Source organism: Brachyhypopomus gauderio, chromosome 9, assembly GCF_052324685.1.
Source record: "Brachyhypopomus gauderio isolate BG-103 chromosome 9, BGAUD_0.2, whole genome shotgun sequence".
NCBI classification, from domain to species: domain Eukaryota; kingdom Metazoa; phylum Chordata; class Actinopteri; order Gymnotiformes; family Hypopomidae; genus Brachyhypopomus; species Brachyhypopomus gauderio.
This window is the reverse complement of record NC_135219.1, coordinates 5,406,261-5,425,181: the sequence shown is the minus strand read 5'-3', so window position 1 is coordinate 5,425,181 and position 18,921 is coordinate 5,406,261. Positions and strand designations below refer to the sequence as shown.

The 18,921-nt window shown below is 39.8% G+C and overlaps 1 protein-coding gene across 2 annotated transcripts; it reads right to left on the bottom strand.

Moving 5' to 3' along the window:
• Window positions 1–10,100: 10,100 nt before the first annotated feature.
• Window positions 10,101–15,870, bottom strand: stx7l (syntaxin 7-like). 2 transcript variants are annotated; one of them, XM_077016613.1, is made up of 10 exons: window positions 15,726–15,870; window positions 14,961–15,067; window positions 14,801–14,870; window positions 14,531–14,621; window positions 14,173–14,313; window positions 13,942–13,991; window positions 13,606–13,696; window positions 12,823–12,895; window positions 11,248–11,330; window positions 10,101–10,588 (listed from the first exon to the last, which is right to left on the bottom strand). In XM_077016613.1, exons 2-10 carry the CDS (start codon window positions 15,031–15,033, stop codon window positions 10,493–10,495), a joined length of 768 nt encoding a protein of 255 aa, XP_076872728.1. In that variant the 5' UTR covers window positions 15,034–15,067; window positions 15,726–15,870; the 3' UTR covers window positions 10,101–10,492. The 2 variants fall into 2 exon arrangements, with proteins under 2 accessions (XP_076872728.1, XP_076872727.1); XM_077016612.1 differs by lacking the exon at window positions 15,726–15,870 and adding an exon at window positions 15,153–15,176.
• Window positions 15,871–18,921: the final 3,051 nt, after the last annotated feature.

The window sequence follows — 18,921 nt, the reverse complement described above, 5'->3', positions numbered from 1 at the left end:
AAGCCAGCAATTTACAAGTGTAAGTAGATACAAACATAAAATAAAACATTTAAAAAATATGATGATGTGCAAACCAATTGCAACCCAAGTGCCGTTACAAGTAGTGTCACTGAGAATGAAAAATACAATTTGTTAGATTACATATATATCGTTTTTACATTTTTTTATTAACGTAGTTAGCGAGTCCAAGCTGAGGTAATCTTGTTAGCTCGCTATTTAACCCGTCAAGCTAATACCGATTAACTCATATATCCGATAACGCGAAAAATGTGCGGTAATAATGTCGGTTTTGTTAGATTTATATGCATATGCGCATATCCGAATAGAGCTGTGGATTTCTGTATTTTTTTAGTGTTTATGACCATCAGCGAGTCCAAGCTGATGTAATATTGTTACAGGCATGAAAATCTGTCACCTTTTGGCGACATTCGCCGTTTTGAAGTTGAAAAGGGTGACCTACGTGAATCGTGTAGATCCGATGAGTTTTTTTGGGGTGGGGGAGATATTTTTTATATAAAATCATATTGACTTAATAAGTAAACAGCACTTCCGAAATCGGCAATTTCTGCCCGGATACATCATCATAGAGGCCAAATACGAACGTTCTTCATTCGTGTTGTGGCGCAGGACCGAGTGCTATCTACACTGGGGACACGGCAGAAGAGCGAACGTTTACCAGATCGTACATTTACCACTACATTTACCAGATCGTACATTTTCATGCCTGTTGTTAGCTCGCTAGTTGACCCGTCAAGCTAATACTAATTGTACCGATTAACTCGCAACAAATCTGAAGCGCATCCGTCAATTTTAGACCATTTTGCTCGCAATGATTTTAAGACATGACTAGCTTAATCTGGTTTACAAGTGGTTTGCAGGTCGAATTCCTTTATGTTTATTTTCTTTTATTTTAAACCTTGGTTGTTTGTCATACTGATATAACGATGTTCGTGCATTCACCTCACCTTTTTAGTAATACTATTGAAAGGCTAACCTATTCTTACCATATTCTATACTATTAAAATATATCTAGCTTTGTGATTATTGATTTTTGTAACTTTGCTACACTGATACAGTAACCATCAATTTTAAAGCTAAAGTTTATTATTGCAGGGACCGATGAAGACACCAGGGACCTTATCAGGTGGAGGGTGGCCAATGCGGCCCTCTTCACTGGTAAAAGGAATGCAGCTGTACGAGGTTTTGAGTAAGTAACTTAGGTTAAATTAATACGTCTGCATTACAGTTCATGTACACTATTAACTACAAAAGGCTTTATGTAATAGAGATGTAGTATTAACAGTTTTAAAAGACAGTGTATGCATTTTACTGTAGTTAACAGTTATGTCTATTATCTTGCAGAGCCTTCGTCTTGGAGAAACAGCTGCCAAAGGCAATCTCTCCACTTTATGTTAAAAAAAAGTGGGAGAACCTAAAGCAAAAATATAAAGTAAGTCTCTTCCTGATCAGATTAAAAAAATTCAGTGAAGGTTTAGTTATAATACAAGGTATTGTCCCCCGTCCCCTCTTTCGTGTTTTTATTAATTTTGTAGGAACTGAAGTGCCCCCCAACTGGGGTGAGTACAGAGGGTGGTGTAGCAACAGCAGCATCCTGGAAATGGTATGCTGCCATGGATGAGGCAATAGGTGGGAGGCCATCAATAAGTCCACCCACCCTTATTGCCTCATCTGGCCAGGGTGCTGCTGTTGAGCCACTGCCCTCTGTAAAGGAACCCCTTGCCAAGAAGAGGCGGGGGAATTTAATGGAATATTTGAGGGAGTTGGAAGAGAGGGAAAATGAGAGGGAGACAGAGGCTGAGGAAAGAGACGAGAGAAGACAGAGAGAGGCTGAGGAGAGGGAGGAAAGAAGATGGAGAGAGGCTGAAGAGAGAGAGGAAAGAAGAGAGAGGGAAAGAATAGCACGAGAGGAGAAGAGAGATGCAGAAGCTAGAATAAGAGAGGAAAGGAGGGATAGGGAGGCAAGAGAGAGAGGAAAGATTTTTAAATGTATTGGAGATTTTGGCAAAAAAATAAATAGTTGTATATCGGCTTTCAAGTCTTTTGGTGTTATTATATATTGTGAGAATGATTACAGTAATACATTTGCAACTAGAAATAGTTAGGTTGTAGATTTAATTTAGATTTTTTGTGTGCGCGCGCATGCTTACCCAAGTCTTATAGTAGTATATAGTATATACCCAAGGCATATACTATAGGTAGGGCATAGTTTTCAAGCTTATGCATAAATGTTGTGTGTGACTAGATCTTTTTGTCCCAAACAACTTCATTAATTAAACAAGTTTTAGTCTTCTGATCAGTAGCCACACTAAGTAGAAATTCTCATGTCATAGATCTTTTGAATGTATTGATGGAGCAAGCTTTCTGTTTAAACTTTAATGCTAAATGATATTCATAACCTAAAGTTAATACATCATTTACACCCAACAAGTCTGAGTACAATTTGGAATGATTTTAATTTGGCATCAGTAAGAAAAATGGAGAAATACACAATTTGAAAAACATTTCTAAATATAAAGAGGGCCTATACCCAGCTAGAGGAAGGTGCATCCTTGGGGATGGGGGTTATCCGTGCATCAGCGCACCAATCCAGCTCCTGACCCCTTATCGAGAGCCTGTGCAGAACCCTGTACAGGCTCGTTTTAACAGCAGACTCTCGGGCCAGGAACATAATTGAAAGAACATTTGGAATGCTGAAGACCCGCTGGCGCTCCATTTTCTTTAAAGCCCTTGAGGTGAGCCCTGTCTTTGCACCAGAGGTTGTGGCATGCTGCGCTGTGCTCCACAACCTCTGCATTGCTCACGGCGACATCATAGACCCAGATATTCCAGAGGCTGATGACGCTGACCCACCAGAGCCTGTCGGCACAGAACAAACATCAGGGGAAGATGCACGAGAGATTCTGGCTGCAGCTGTCTCAGCACCACAACATCGTGTTTTAGCTCTGCACGAGCATGATTATATATAGGGCTGTTCTTCAGCACCCGTGCGTCGTGTACAGACCCAGGGTAACCAACAAAAATGTCAATAAACTTTCCCTGATGGTCACAGATTGCTTGCAGCTGCACGGAATTAAAAAGCTTCCTGTTCAGGTAGCACTGTGCACTGGCAGATGGGGGTTTTATTCGGATGTGGCACCCGTCGATTGCACCAACTGCCACTTTGAAAGATGCCGATCCAGCCAACTGGGCAAATCCTGCTCCTACCACCTCCAGTTCATCACCAGCAGGTAACATAATGACCCTCTTCAAAATTCCACATACTGCTTTGCTCATTCTGTGCACGATGTCACACACAGAAGATCTTGGGATGGCGAACACTCGGGAGACCACACGATGGGATGCTGTGTGTGCCAGCCAGTAAAGGAACACCAACAGCTCGATGTCCCTGCTCCACCCATGATCAGTCTCCTGCCTCAGTGCATTACTGAGTGAGGTGATGGTCTTACGGGAGAGTCTGAAATCTGCCCTGAGGTCTCCACCACCGAAATACAGCTGCAAGACGGGCACAGCTGTATTGAGGTGACAATACGTCAGGCTCCCATCCTGTAAATCAATGCACATAGTTTAATTAATTATTAATATAATAATACTTTATTTATTTGATCCACTTAGAATTTGGTTTTTTATTTACTGTAAAAAAATTAATTGAATAAATATTTTTGTGAAAGTGGTGTGGCTATACTTTATTTCATAATGAGCACAAATAATGTTTTTTGCTCCGCGGTATTCAAACCAAATATTTGCTCGTCACAAGAGAGAATTTACCACTACGCCCGAAGCTCCACTAACTCTAGAACAGGGCTAATCGCGGCGGCGGTGAACGTAAGTTGTTGACCGGGGGGGGGGGGGGGGGGGGGGGGGGGGGGGGCGGCAGGTGGCGAACGTAACACTCGTGACGGAGTGTTTTTTCAATAGCACTGAAATAAATGCTCCGGTTTAAAATGAATTCTCCCGTCAAAATTATTCTGGGTCCATATCCGGACCGAAGTCCGTTGGTTGCGGACCACGGAAATAGAAACTTGCAGAGTTAATCAGGAATGACATTGGGTCCGGACAGGACTGCGTTCGGGTCTGGATCCGGACCGCGGTCCGCCTGTCAGTGACCTCTGCTGTAAAAGTATAAGTCGAAGCTGTATTTTTAATCATCTTAGTTTTAGGAAGTTATTGATCTGTCATTGATTTGTGCTGTCCAATCACAAATCTAGCACAAATATGTATGTAGTAAGTGCCGGCTACGATTGCTAAAGACGATAGCGGTACTTACATTTCTCCTGAGGTAAATAATCAAATTCCTGAGGAATCTTCTCCGAGCTACTGCTCGACGCCGTCTTGCAGAGAATACCATCGCAAGAACTGTCTTGACGAGATAATGTAAAATGAAATGTAAATGAAGAAAATGTAAATGTAAACGAAGCAAATCGAATGTAAATCACGAACAGACCATAAAGTAGAAAACTGTCAAATGGGGCTTTTAATTAACTTTGCGGTCTTTTATTTTAGTAGCGTAACGTCATAGGTCATGTGACATAGGTAAGATGGTGGACGTAGTATGTCTGAGGTTGGATGCATACTGACCAATCGCGTACTTAAATAACGTACTGCTTTGACGGTTGGGAAGAACGTACTGCACCGAAATCTAGTACGTACTGCTTAAGTACGCGATTTCGGACGCAACTCTGGACTTCATATCCAGAAGGACGTTTCCCAGCACACCTGGACGACGCCGCTTTATCAACGAGGAGCCTGCGGTGGAAATTCCCTCCTAATTCAGGCAGGACGACGACACTACCCAAAATCCTCAACATGTGAGACTCTAACCGCTGGGCATAGTTTATAAAAGGGCAAAGTTATTTGAACTGTAGAGTTAATCAAGTTTTCTGTTAATACATTCTGAATGTGTTTAACTTTATTTTCATAATCTTCATCAAGATTTGTATACACAAAGCTCTCTTTGCTGTGCATGCCACCATCTTTTATTTACCTGATTAATGGACAACTTGTAGTCTTCCCCATTCTCAGACACATCACATTAATTTTTAGTTATTAAGCCAGCGCCATTACTCTTTGTTCTGACCACGTTGGAATAAACCAGCTGAGCTCATTAACATACAGTCGCGCTGCTCTACTGTTTAATTTCGGCGCCATTTTAGTTGCTTTGTTCTCTATAGGAGAACTGAAACTACAACCCCCGCCTCGCACGCGTGCACACATTACTCTCCTCCCCTTTTTTTACACACACACACACACACTAGATACCCAGTCATCACTGTAAATATACTGATCCTTGTTGATGCTGTTTGTTTTAGAATAGTTGGTTTTAAATAAATGTATCATTTATTTTCACCAAATTGTCTGTTGATGTCATTCAAAAGTGGTTGTTGCCAAAACCTCCAAAGAATTCATAGTTAAATCCTTCAGATACCAAACCATTAATTACCTTTAGTTGATAACTAAACTTGTGGTTCTGGTATAATTAGAATATGAGACTGATTCTAAATTAATGAGACTGATTAATAATTAAGGTAAAACAAATTATATCTACTTTAAAGGATTAGTAGGTGAAACCCCTACATAGGATTTATGGAAGAATTTATATTGAAGAGAATTAAAACATTATTTATCATAAGGAAAGAGGAGTCAGTTGTGACACTGAATACATAGTATGGCAGTAAACATGCCAGAAAGACAAACACCAGAATGCCAAGAACTTTGGCTGCTTTTTTCTCAGATCTCATAGAGTCCTAATTATTTTTGGAAACATATATGTTTTGATTGAGTTCTCTTATTGTATTGGCATGTTTCCTAGCAAGGACAAACACCTATATATACATAATTACTGTCACGGTAGGCTACAGCCCCTGACCCCTCCCCTTTGGGCATGTGTTTATGTCGTCTACGTCTGCATCTGTGGATCTTCGTGGGTGTGGTTGTGTCCGAGTGTGTTCATCAGTCTCACTTGTGGCTCGTCTCGTGATCACTCGGGGCTTATCTGGGGGGGTCTGTCTATTTAATGTGCGTTCGCACAGTGTCCCGTGCTCATCTTTGTTTGAGTCAGTCCATGTCATATGTGTAAGCGTTATACGTGCGCTGTCCGTGCTACTTTGTGTTGCAATAAAAGTGACGTTAGCCTGTACAAGGTCGGACTCGTGCCTTGTCCTTCCCTCAAATCAATCAATCAAATTTTATTTATACAGCACTTTTTACAACAGTTGTTGTCACAAAGCAGCTTTACAAGTGCCGAGTCCTAGCCCCCAGTGAGCAATCCAAGGGCAACAGTGGCAAGGAAAAACTTAAGGAATTGATAAATAATTTTATATATATTTATGTTTTAAGAATATTTTTAGGCCCTCTGAGAGGGCGTAGAGGGCCCTGACGGTTCCCCACTGCTTTTGACATACATAGATCAAACTTGTGAATAATTTTGAAAAATACAAAAAACTGACTGCATCTGCAACCAAACGATTTTCCAGCTTAGTTGAGAGTTCATCTTTCAAGCAACTTAAGTTAGGGGAATCTCAAAGAGTGTCAGAAAAGTGATTATCCTGACCTAAGCTTCTGATTTTCTTCTTAACACTTACAATGAGATGTCATTGCGATGTAACAGTGAAATTGGAAAATTGCAAAAGTGGAATAAGCAACAAACATTCTAAGTAAGAGGGAAAGCGTTCATTATTAGTTATATTAATAGACAGCATCTCAAAAGAATTGGAGATATTAAAGTGTTTCTGATGAATTTCTAAAGAATTTTGGTAGATTATGCATATTCCTCCTCCTCTGCGTGACAATCTTGGTTTATAACTGTATCCTGCAGGAGTGGTTTCATTTAGAGTAAAATATTCACAAGATCGAATCCAAGTTTCTGTGAGACACAGAACATCACTTTTCTGGTCACCTATAATCTCGTTCACAATAGCTGCTTTAGAATTGAGTGATTGAATATTGAGCCATCCGATTTTCAGATCTGTCATATTGCTACTAATAATCAGATGTGAGGTATGAATAGTAGTTAAAATGTATGTTCAGATTTGCATGCGTCTGATGCATGCGGTGTTATAAGGAGCACAGAAGGTGGTTGGAGACATCATCAGGAAGATGAAACCCTCCACCTGTGCTATAGACCCATTGTCTACATCCCTAGTGAATATAAACATCTTGAACATCTACGTAGTACCCTGATATCACGGTCATTTCTTTCTGAAGTGCTGTAAAAAGTAGTTGCTGTTGTTCACATCCAGAATCTTTTTGAGAAATTTCAGTCTGGATTTTGCCCTGCTCACAGCACAGAAACTGCTTATGTTAGTCTCAGAAATTACATTTACATTTTACAGCATTTGGCAGACACCCTTATCCGGGGCAGTCATGGCCTAGTGGTAGGGAACTGGTCTTGTGACCGAAGGGTCGTGGGTTCGATTCCCAGACCTGAGGCCATGACTGAGGTGCCCTTGAGCAAGGCACCTAACCACAACTGCTCCCCAGGCGCTGGGCTAGGGCTGCCCACTGCTCTGGGCACATGTGATCCACAGCCCCCTAGTAATCACTAGTGTGTGTGTGTGTTCTAACTGCACAGATGGTTTAAAAATGGAGGACAAATTTTGATTGCGGTGTAAAAAAAATCACAATTGACAAAAATATAGCACATTTACATTTTTTACGCCCTTATCCAGAGCGACTTACATTTTAATCTAATTTTTTTTACAAGTGAGCAATTGAGGGTTAAGGGCCTTGCTCAGGGGCACCTCAGTCATGGCTTCAGGTCTGGGAATCGAACACACACCGCTCTGGTCACAAGACCAGTTCCCTAACCGCCAGACCACGACTGCCTTAACTACTAATCACTGTCAGCAATGGCCCTACTATACCCATGCCTTGCCACCAGAGGTCACACTCTCCAGAATACTAGTGATTGCTTTCACCTGTATTGTACACACAACTTCCTGGAACCCATCTGTCATTGCAAATTATTGCCAGCATCTTTGTCTGCATACCGAGCATTTATCTCTCTGTGTATCGTCTTATAGTGTACTGACTTCTGCCTGTTTTCAAGTATCTATTAGTCTTGCCCCTTTGTACCACCGCTGTCTGTAAACCTACTGTCTGTAAGCCCAGTTGTACCTATTAAAGTGACCCTGCGAATGAATCCTGCTTCTGTGTTTACTATGGCTTCCTTACACTTACCTTCTCTTATTTTGCATTTACATTTTGCATTTAGCAGACACTCTTATCCAGAGCAACTTACAAAGTGCTTTGCATCTCTTCACAGAATGCATCCTAGATAAAGCATAGATCAATCAGAATTCGCAAATTACTATATATATAAAACAGTGCTGCTAGGATCCTGATAGCATGAAGGTATGAAAATATCACAACCATTTTCCAGTATCTTCACTGGTTTCCATGTCTCTGCTAGGATTGAATATATTTTTCCTCCTTACCCCCCAGAATTAAGCTTCGCTCCATGGGTGAGCCATTTGTTCTGCCACCCTTCATCTACAGAACATCCTTCCTAACCCTGCGTGCACCAAGGATGATTTCGAGTTTTAAAAAAGAACATTAATTTTTAGCAGAATTTATGACTATGTAACCAGTTGATTGTTATACTTCTCACGTTTTGATATATTTTTTATATTTTTAAGTATTTTTTGTCTCTTATAGAAAAGCTTTTATATTGTAGCACTAAGATTTGTTTAAAAAAATAACTGCATTATAAATACAATTTATTACTATTATTAAAAACACGATCTTGGAACATTTCAAATAATTTTATTAAACAGCATGGAAACTGATCAACTGATCATCTCAATTACTATGTTTAATGCTGTAAATATATGTACGATTTATTTTACTTAAAAGTTTTGCTAGGGAAGTGACTTTTACATGACATCTTTAATTATACAGGTATAAAAGCTGTTAGATGTATTAATATATTCAAATAAAAAAATAAAGGGAATGAATGGAGTTTTATGACAGCACAGAAACAATTACAGTAATTGAAACTGTCTACAATATGTGCAAATTCTGAATGTGTTGCATGAAGAAAATATCAATTCCATACCAAATACATAATATAATGTCAATCTTCACAAGTCGCCACACACAATGCAAATGCCTATGTGACCCTCTGACACTGGGTTTAAAGAAATGAATGTTGGTCTTAGTAAAAAGATATGAAGGACTATAAATGTATAGAAATATAGCTATAATATGTACATTTACATATTAATATTGCCTTAATGGCCACCATTACATCCGTGTAGCCAGGAGTACATAAAAATTTGGCCATTGTGTGTAATGCTTCCTTAAATGGACCATCATTTAAACTCTTTGACACTTGGCAGCATTTGTCTTTGAACAAGATGGCTGCAGTTGGAATGCAATTGTGTCAATCGATATGAATGTGATCTGAATCAACATGGAAAACAGTAGGATCCATATTAATTTGTAGTTTACAGTTCAAACATTAGATTTGGTTATTATGTAGCCATAAAAAATGCTGAAATGGTAGTGTTGCATAGTATAAGTATCTTAAGTATGGAACCATTTACTGTAGGTGTTAGGTTAATGCAACTCCAGTGAGTCAATGATAAATGAAGGCAAACAGAGTACATCAACACTAAAGAGTAAATCTAGTCTTGGAAAGGGTGGACCTCTCCTGGTTGGACTTGGATAACTTAAGAGATCTGAGGACTTATCTACTGTATGTACTACTAATGACAATGTCTCTATGGTGAACCTGTGCGATACCCATACAGAACAGCAAATAAAGAGCAATGACAATGCAGCAAACAACTGTGGGAAAAGAAGCAAATTGTGTGTTGCTTTTACACTGAAGCTAGAAAAAAACATAAAATAATATTACAGATTATTATTTAAGCTGCATTGAGTATAGCTGCGTTTCAGTTTAAGGAGTTTCAGTTTATAGTGCTGAAGCTGTTCCTTCAAAAAACCGAAACAAAATTCTACAATCCTCATTTCAGACTTGGGAATTTCTCCAATGGAATCCCAGTAAATTTATCCTTAAAAATAGGACAAGAAAAAGGTAATGCTAAAATCCATCAATTAGAAATTTGCTAGATTTCATATGCCAACAGAAAGCAGAGCTTTACTCTTTTCTTTTCTGCACAAGAAATACATGAAATTACAGAAAACAATAATTGGGTTTATAGGCTGGAACTTTAAATATATTAAAAAATCTCCTATACTCAGCTATTCCGAGTATCTGAATGACTTGATTCTTTCATAAGGTAACTGCTGTGACAATTAAACAGACACAGAACAATCGTAGTCGCAGGCTAAAAATGGCTGCGATCAGAAGATTCCTCTCAGACAGCACGATTTAGTCCAAGAATTTATCAAATATGTGTTCAGAAACTGTGGCCATAAAACTTGTGGCCAACTATATTTCTTTTCTCTATTCCTGCTTCCAGGGGGTGCTTCTCAGCAGTCACGTGAGAATTCAGGCAAAAGACGCTTCTCATCCTTTGAGTGAGCCCCAGATGATGAGACCCACAACCACAGCCAGCACCACCAGGATGACAATCAGTATGGCAATCTTCTTGCGAGACTTTTGCTGTGGAAACCAGAATCTGTGATTAATGCAGATCTCAGTAATTATTACACTATTAATCAGAAGAGCAGCATCCAGTTCCCTTAAAAGAAAGAGTGTAGGGGTTTCTGTTGCAGGTGCTTGCGTCTACTTAAAGGCTGACTGCATTAGACAAACAGCTTCATGTATAGCTGAATTAATAGAAGATATTTTGATGTGCAGTGTAAAAATATAATTTTTCATGCAGTCAACATAACCTAGCCCAACATAAATAGCCTAGCCCGCCTTGCTCTGCCAAGGTCTGTCATCTTATCTCATGCCATAATGTAACAAATTGGCTGTCTCTGATTTTGTTTGTATGGTTGAGCCACTGGCCTGCGCTACTAGGCAAAATGGCCTGAACCAATCCAAAACAGGAACGAATCTCACAATAATATAAGCTATGAGAGAGAAAACAGCAGGGAGAAAAAAATGAGGAAAACATGGTCAACCTCAAAGCACCATGACCCTCCACATTGTCTCCATGCTCCATTAGCTCATGAACCTCCAGCTGTTGCAGCTTATCCATGTATGTGTATTCAATACACAAATGCAACATGAAGGACATGTAATTAGCTTTGAATGCTTGACGGTCCACTTCCTACATACACGTCGAAGTGATTAGCAGAGAATGCTGGTGTTACCTGGTAATTCGCAGCACTGGCTAGCTGCTGGGTAGCAGATTGCACATTCAAGTCTGCATTCTCTACATTGGCCTCGATGCTGTCTGTGGAAAGGAAATCACATAGGGGAAAAAGGACTTAAGTATTGATTGATCAGTATTGATTGAACAGTATCTCAGAGGAAAGTGCTTGCTTTAGAATTAAAGACTATGTTCTGATGGGTGAGCATATCTAAATATTTATTTGAAGTCTAAATAAGGCTTCAGTGCAATGCTGAGGTACTATATTCAATTTCCCTACATTCAGTTACACTATATTCTCAGTTTCACACTGAGAAAACCTACAAGCAACATTTGGTCCTATGAAATCATGCTGAAACATGAAGACCTGGTCTGGATATGATCATTTTCAGAACAATCCGGCAATGTGCAGCATGGTCATTGGCAATCCTGATCCACAATCAGCAAAGTTAGAGTAACCATATCAGTTTACCAATCTAATGTTCCAGTATTCCTCAGTCCAAGCAGTACAGTTTCTTTGGAAGAGGCCTTTTGCATGTTCTCACACCTCCATCACACCCACTTTAAACTCATGTTGCAGAAAGTATGTTAAAAGCAGAAAAATCACGCAGAAACCGCTCCAGGGACAGGGCTAGGAACCTGGTCTAGATCATGTGTTTCCAGTTCTGTGAGGCCACTATAGTGGAATTTGTTTTTTTTAATTTTCCTCTCAAACATTACTTTTATGCCCCAAGGTAAATGAGATGCATTTAGACCTGTTTGGTGACACTCGTCTAGATAAAGTGGCACCAGTGCAGGCAGTGGGTAATCAAAGCAATCAAACATGCATTTTCTGTAAATGGATGCTTCCTGTTTAAATGTTTCTGATCTGCCTTTTCACTGCAGCTACTATTAACAATAAACATATTGTGCACTGTAACACGAGTTCAAATCTACATTACTAGGCCTCCTTCTTTGCCATTCAAAGACAAACAAATGGCACATTTCCACAGGGCTTGCCTAAGCTGGCCTCAGTGGGTGTCATTAAGAACACCTGCTTGGCTATTTTCACACATTTGATTACCATTGTCAGCTTGGCTGTAAAAATGGCTTTGTGTATGTGCCATGATATTTGTGTATTCATTAGAATGTTCCCAGGACTTGTTTATTAAACAAGCAATATTTAATTCCCATGGGAAAAGCAAGTCATCAGAGATATACTTAGGTGGTTACAGGCCTAGGTGTGTGTGTGTGTGTTTAGGCAGCCATCATGGTTGAAAACAGGCTTAGCTGATAATCAATGTTGGATAAATTTATGAAGGGCCTTTTGCCAAACTTCCAAGAAACTCAAAACACTACTGTGACCAAACTAAAAACCTTTCTGGATTTCATTACACTAAACTTATTAAAGGGCAGTAGGCTTTTCAGTACTATAATTAAACAGGACCTTATCAGACTCCACATACTATAGTACCACATACATACATACATACATACACAACATGTTGTTGAACATACAACATGTTCACCCTCTATGCTGTGTTGTTACTTCTCTATCAGCAATCATGGCCAGAATGTGTGTTTTAGCAGACCTTACCAATCATGTCTCCCTGTTCGTGTACCATAACTGCCAGGTCTTTGAAGATTTCATTGATGTCTGTTATATCTGACTGAAAAGCATAAAAAGAATCTTAGGCTACATTCATATTACCAATCTCAAATGACTCAAATCCAATTTGCCTTAATCTGACTCAAATCTGATTTTTAAAGGGTTGTGTGGACAATACTTTTCAAAGCATGTGACTTGAATGAGAATAGGCAGATCCCAGATTTCATGTGGGTTTTTGCCTATACACATGTGCTTAGTGATGTCAGAAACAGCAATCATAACAGTAGCTGGGAAAACAGCTAAAGTTAGTGATCTGGCTTCTATATATCTCCGCCCTCTCAATAAACTGTTAGAATCCTCCAGAGCAAAGATGTACATGGTTCGTCATACATGAACCATCCCCGTGTAACTTTTGTGATTTAATACCATGACTCATCTTCCACATACATTTTTTGTGAGGAAAAAAATTTATCAATACATTTCAAAAGACAGACCATCTGTTCATTGTTCTTGATTATGTGGTTCAGGCAATGTGGGGCTGGGATTGGGAAACAATGTAACATATGGAAGTTCCTGAGAACTGGAAAACACTGCCCCCCCCCAAACCTTTCATGGGCCTTATGTAAATAAAATGTCAAATTGTTCCAGATTGTTTTAACTGCAGTCAGCAAACAGCAGCCACTTACATTATGCTTTCATATAATATCAGTCCTCTCTCATCTCAAATCACTCTTAAGAGCTCTCACTCTGTCTGAAATGTAGCTATCTAACCTCTAGTTGCCTGATAGCTGTCTCTCTCTCCTCGATGAGATGAAGATCTTCTTCAGTGATACCACTTTCATAGGTCTGAGCCTGGCTCTCACTACATGCACACACACATTAGCATGTGCACACATGAGACAGAGAGGAAAACAGTGAGACACAGGTAGGTGAAAACAAACCACAATATTCAAATCAGTACATTTCAATTCAAACAGACATTATGAATGTTTTAGTTACACATTTTCATGTTTGTGAAGTAAAAAAAATGTGTCAAAAGGACACAAATATACTAAATATTCTCTAGAAGCAGCTGGCTGCTTTAGCCATGCTGGTCAAGCTTCTGACCTTTCAAAAGGTGAAGCTCTTCCTCCAAAGGTGTCATCAGGAAAGCCTCCCTGTGGACAAGGGGGGTACTACACATCAGGGCTAGTCACATGAGCGCGCGCGTGCGCGCGCACACACACACACACACACACACACACACACACACACACAATCTGTTTCTTGCTTCCTCATTTCAAGAACTCTGATTAGCACATTTTTTCTTTTTCTTTTTTTGTGGTAATGTTCTCTTACCGAAACCCTTGAGCTAGCTCGCACTCGGGCCACAAACTCCTTCTCTTTCACCGCTGCCAGTCTCTGAGCTTTCTGGAAAACTGCCAAAGCATTTGAGAAGTCACCTACAAGCCTCTCTCGCTGTATCTTCCTTTGCCGCTGCTGGAGAACAGAAGGTTGTGTCAGAAATAACGGCCTCACCGTTTTAGTTGGTGTCCCATTTTTAAAGAGCTAACAATAGTGTTTAGGTGATCTGAGGCCTGCTCTCTTATCTATCAATATTCTCAACATGGGAATGTGGACATTTCTTACTTAATAGCTGAATTTAAAACAAGTGAAAAGTTGTGAAGTTGAATTTGAATTGTATGCAACATTTTACCTGATCAGAGGTCACTGGTAAAGAGCTGAACTCCTTCATGCATTTATCAGTTTCTTTAGCAAGGTAGTTGACATGCTGCTGTTTCTGCTGCCTGCATGTGGGTGTATGTGTAAATGTATGACAGACAGATAAACACAATTAGTTAGTTGTGCAGCAGAGTTGACAGTGTTCTAAGAGTAAAATTTGGTACTCATCTGGTGATTAGACTAAAGTGTGTTCAGTGTATATTTTCAGAGCATGGTGTGATGAGAGTGCCCTGGGCTCACTCACAGTCTCTGTCGGAGCTCTGATGTATCCTTGTCAGTTCCAAGCTGGCTCACTATTTTCTGGATTTCAGTTGCTGGTGCAAACAAAGGCAAGATACCATAAGAAACAACCCACACACATAGTGAACAGAAACTGGTAATAGACAGGTGCCACAATCACTTACTCTGCTGTGTTATAGTCTGTATATTGGAGCTGATTGTTTGAACTAGTAGGTTTGGGTTCTTGAATCCAGACATGGTGATGAATATCCCACCCTCAACTCTACCAGTCCTTAAAACAGAAGATGTAACAAATGACAGACAAACTGGCACCCTCAAGGCTGGAAATAACAAAGCATTTGCACCAAAAAACATACATTTCTTGACCGTTTCATTCTCCATGAAAACTTTCCTAATATTGTCCAGCTAATGAGGCCAATAGTTTATCATTAACCTGAGCGAGGCAAAATGTAAACAACAGCATTACTTGTTACATTCTTGAAACACACACGGCGTGGATTCATACAACAAATAAAGCTGTTAAAATAAATGAAGGGGTCTTGTCAAGCTTCAGTAAATGTATATTCCACCTACACCTGCTGCCTAAAGCGTTCGGGAAAAATGCGGAAACTAGCGCATTCTCACATAAGTAATGTTACAAGATTGACCGGAAAATAATGTTTCAATTGCATATGTAGATTCTTTCGTTCAAGACAAACCAAATCACAGATGTCCTTTGATAATGTTTAGCTAGGCGACATCTATGTAATACTGGGGACGAAGTTGTTGCGGGACACAAGGCTCAACATTGACGTTTACTCGCCAACAAATATATTTGGCCTTGACAACATTTCAGCGGACAAGGCGCTACATTTCGAACTATCTACAAATGCGACGCAGCACAAGATTATACGTGAACGTTGAAATAAATGTTTTTTTTCGTGGTTTACCTTGATGTTCTTGACCAAAACTGTTCTCCTGAACAGATTTCCTGACATCGAAAGTCATGCCCTGTCACATGGTTTCCAGAGCTAATGTGATTGGTGTATATTGTTTCAATCTTCCGCTCATGGATTTCTGCCTTAACCACAGAAAGCCATTGGCTCAACAACACACAGTCCGGTCAGGTTAAACATTTCTGACAGTGGGGTTATTCCACAAAGCGACTAAGTTTAACTCAGATCAGGAAAACTTGAGATTTCCCGCTTCAAAAACCGAACCAGAAAGTGAGTATCAGTTAATGTGACAACATATGGTCAACTGAAGCCAACTTGCTTTCTGACAGATTTATACTTAACCATAAACAGCAGGTTACACCCACGTTAGTCATGCGAAAATAGAGTGCCCTTACCGGTTATCTATTGTATCGAAGTTCAAATTAATCGCCAGAGTTCAGTGTCGGCATTTTCTGCTGAATATTTACTCAAACATTACCGTTTTTCGTCAATTTTTTTTTCGTCAGTCAATTATCTACACAGACAGCATTTTAAGAGGCATATTTTAACATTACACATTGTGGATTAGAATTCATTTCTCAGCAATGTTTTGGCCATTGGACGTTTTCTGTATGACGTAGAAAACGCTGAAGTAGACTTTTGGTCCGTCGGAAAATTCGTGCAAATGTTTTTTGGCGCTCTCACAAACCACAGGCACAAACCTTTAATGAAGACCAAAGAGGCACTGTAATTCCACGGGTTTGTGTTTTTATTAGGTAACAAAAAATAAAAGTATGAGAGAAAAGCAATAGCCAGTAAATACAGGTGGCATAGAATGCATTTACAAAATACTTTAAAATTGTTCCCTTATGTCAGTAGGCCTACAGAAGATATATGACTTTGAAAATCCCCAAAGGCATACTCCCATTCACAAAACTGATTTAGCTCTAAAGTGAATTTAATTTTTGTTTGTGTGGCGTGGCACTATTGCGGTGGTACCAGTAAACTACACACTGGGTACCATTACCTCCTAAGCTCAGACTACGCCACCCCACTTTTAATACTGGGTAGGGGATCCCTAAAAGGTTTTTCAAATATATGAGGAACAACTCTTCATTACCAAGTATTTTATTACATTATTCAAAATACGTTTGTTATGCAATTAAAAAAATATGGAGTAAAACAATACTTCCCATAGGTCTACTGTAGGCCCACCCAGTCAACATGTCCATGTGGGCCCCATGTGGGTTTGAAATGGGCTGGTATATGGGCCCTTTTTGGGTAACCAAGATGGGACCCACAAAGATTTGTCCATTGGCTCCACATGGGCCCCATGTGTGTTAGCCCATTTGGGTCAATGTGGGCTTCAGGTGGGCCCTGTATGAGCAATGATCCACTGGCCCTACATGGGCCCCTTGTTTGTGTGGGATAATGATGGGGCCTAGGTGGGCAACAAGTTGGGCCCTTATCTGCAGACATCCACTTCAGGCCCATTAGGGGCCCAAACGGGTTCATATGGGTCCCATGAGCAAATCTTTATAGGGCCCATATGGGTTGTGCAAAGGGGACCCAAATATCAGCCCATCACTACCATGGGGTTCACAAAAATGTCAGCACTCATCACACTTTTGGAGCACAATTACTATAATGCTAACTTGTGTTATCCAATGTGGGTCATGATGGAGTCATGGAGGACTTCAGGTGTGGTCTCTGCTGTACATATCTAAAGCAATGTGCAGTTGCACAGTATTGAAGGCTGTATTATCATAAGTAATTTCCATCACAGATGAGCCATTTTTAATAATACTTACAATTAAATGATGACAGGCTCAATGAATCCTAATAAAAATGTTTTATTAAAAACATACATGAATTAATTCATTAATAGTTTGTACCAGAGGTGGGGACTCGAGTCACATGACTTGGACTCGAGTCAGATTCGAGTCATTAATATTAAGACTTTTGACTTGACTTGAAAAAATATTCAGAGACTTAGACTTGACTTGGACTTTTACACCAATAACTTGGGACTTGAATTGGACTTGAACCTGTTTACTTGCAAAGACTTGATTTTTTTTACCCCAAATCTAAATTTTAAAACGCATATTAATATTTATAAAGTGCGCCCCATTAATTTCATTTCCGTCCTTCTGACACAGACCGGCGTTACACCAGATTCTGTGACCGTCGAGTTTTGTGACCACAGGGGGCGCTATTTCACAGTTTCTGTTCAGAGGCACAAACGCTTTACGAATGCTACATAAACTACGCTGATGCACTTTCTTTACTCGTTTTGTTGGTGTCCACGAGCCAAAATATGACAGATGTTTATATTTACATTTATCGTCTCTTAATTACATAAATGTACTTAAACAAGATTTACCATCCCCTCACCATTGCAGCCAACAAAGAAATCATGAATGGGATGTACAGGTGAGCCTTTTTAACTGGGGTCACCAATTCTGACGGCAGCCATCAGAATATGTGACCCCACTGAATCTCCAGGTAACAATAGTACACCGTGACCCCACAATAACAGAAAACAATGAAAAAATAACCCTAACCTTTTATTAGTCTATATTTAAACATTTTATCCAAATGTTTAGAATAACCATTCGTAATGACAGCATCTTGCTTACGATGAAGCTTGCTATTTTCGTGTAAAATGATGTAACGAAACATTCTTGTTTAAGTACATTTATGTAATTAAGAGAAGATAAAATGTAAATGATCTGTCATCTTTTGGCTGGCGGACACCAACAAAACGAGTGAAGAAACGCATCAGCGTAGCATTCGTAAAGCGCTGGTGCCTGTAAAAAAAAAAGACTCGAAAGGACTTGAAATTCCAAGTTTCAGACTTGGGACTTGACTTGACGGTTGCCTGTCTTGACTCGAGACTTGACTTGAGTTGACTGTCTTTGCTTGAGACTTGACTCGGGACTTGAGGATAAAGACTTGGACTTACTTGAGACTTGCAAAACACTGACTTGGTCCCACCTCTGGTTTGTACATAAAATCCAAAAATGTCCATAAAAACTGTCATATGTCAAAAATTCTTCATTGAGTGTTGGTGGGTTGTGTTGTTTCACATCTTGCAGAAAGAAACAGAGAGGGGAAAGGGGACAGTCACAACAGTAACACTGTAGATGATCTAAACCAGGGGTTCTCAACTGGTCTCAGCTCAGGACCCACATTTTCTCATTGTCATTAA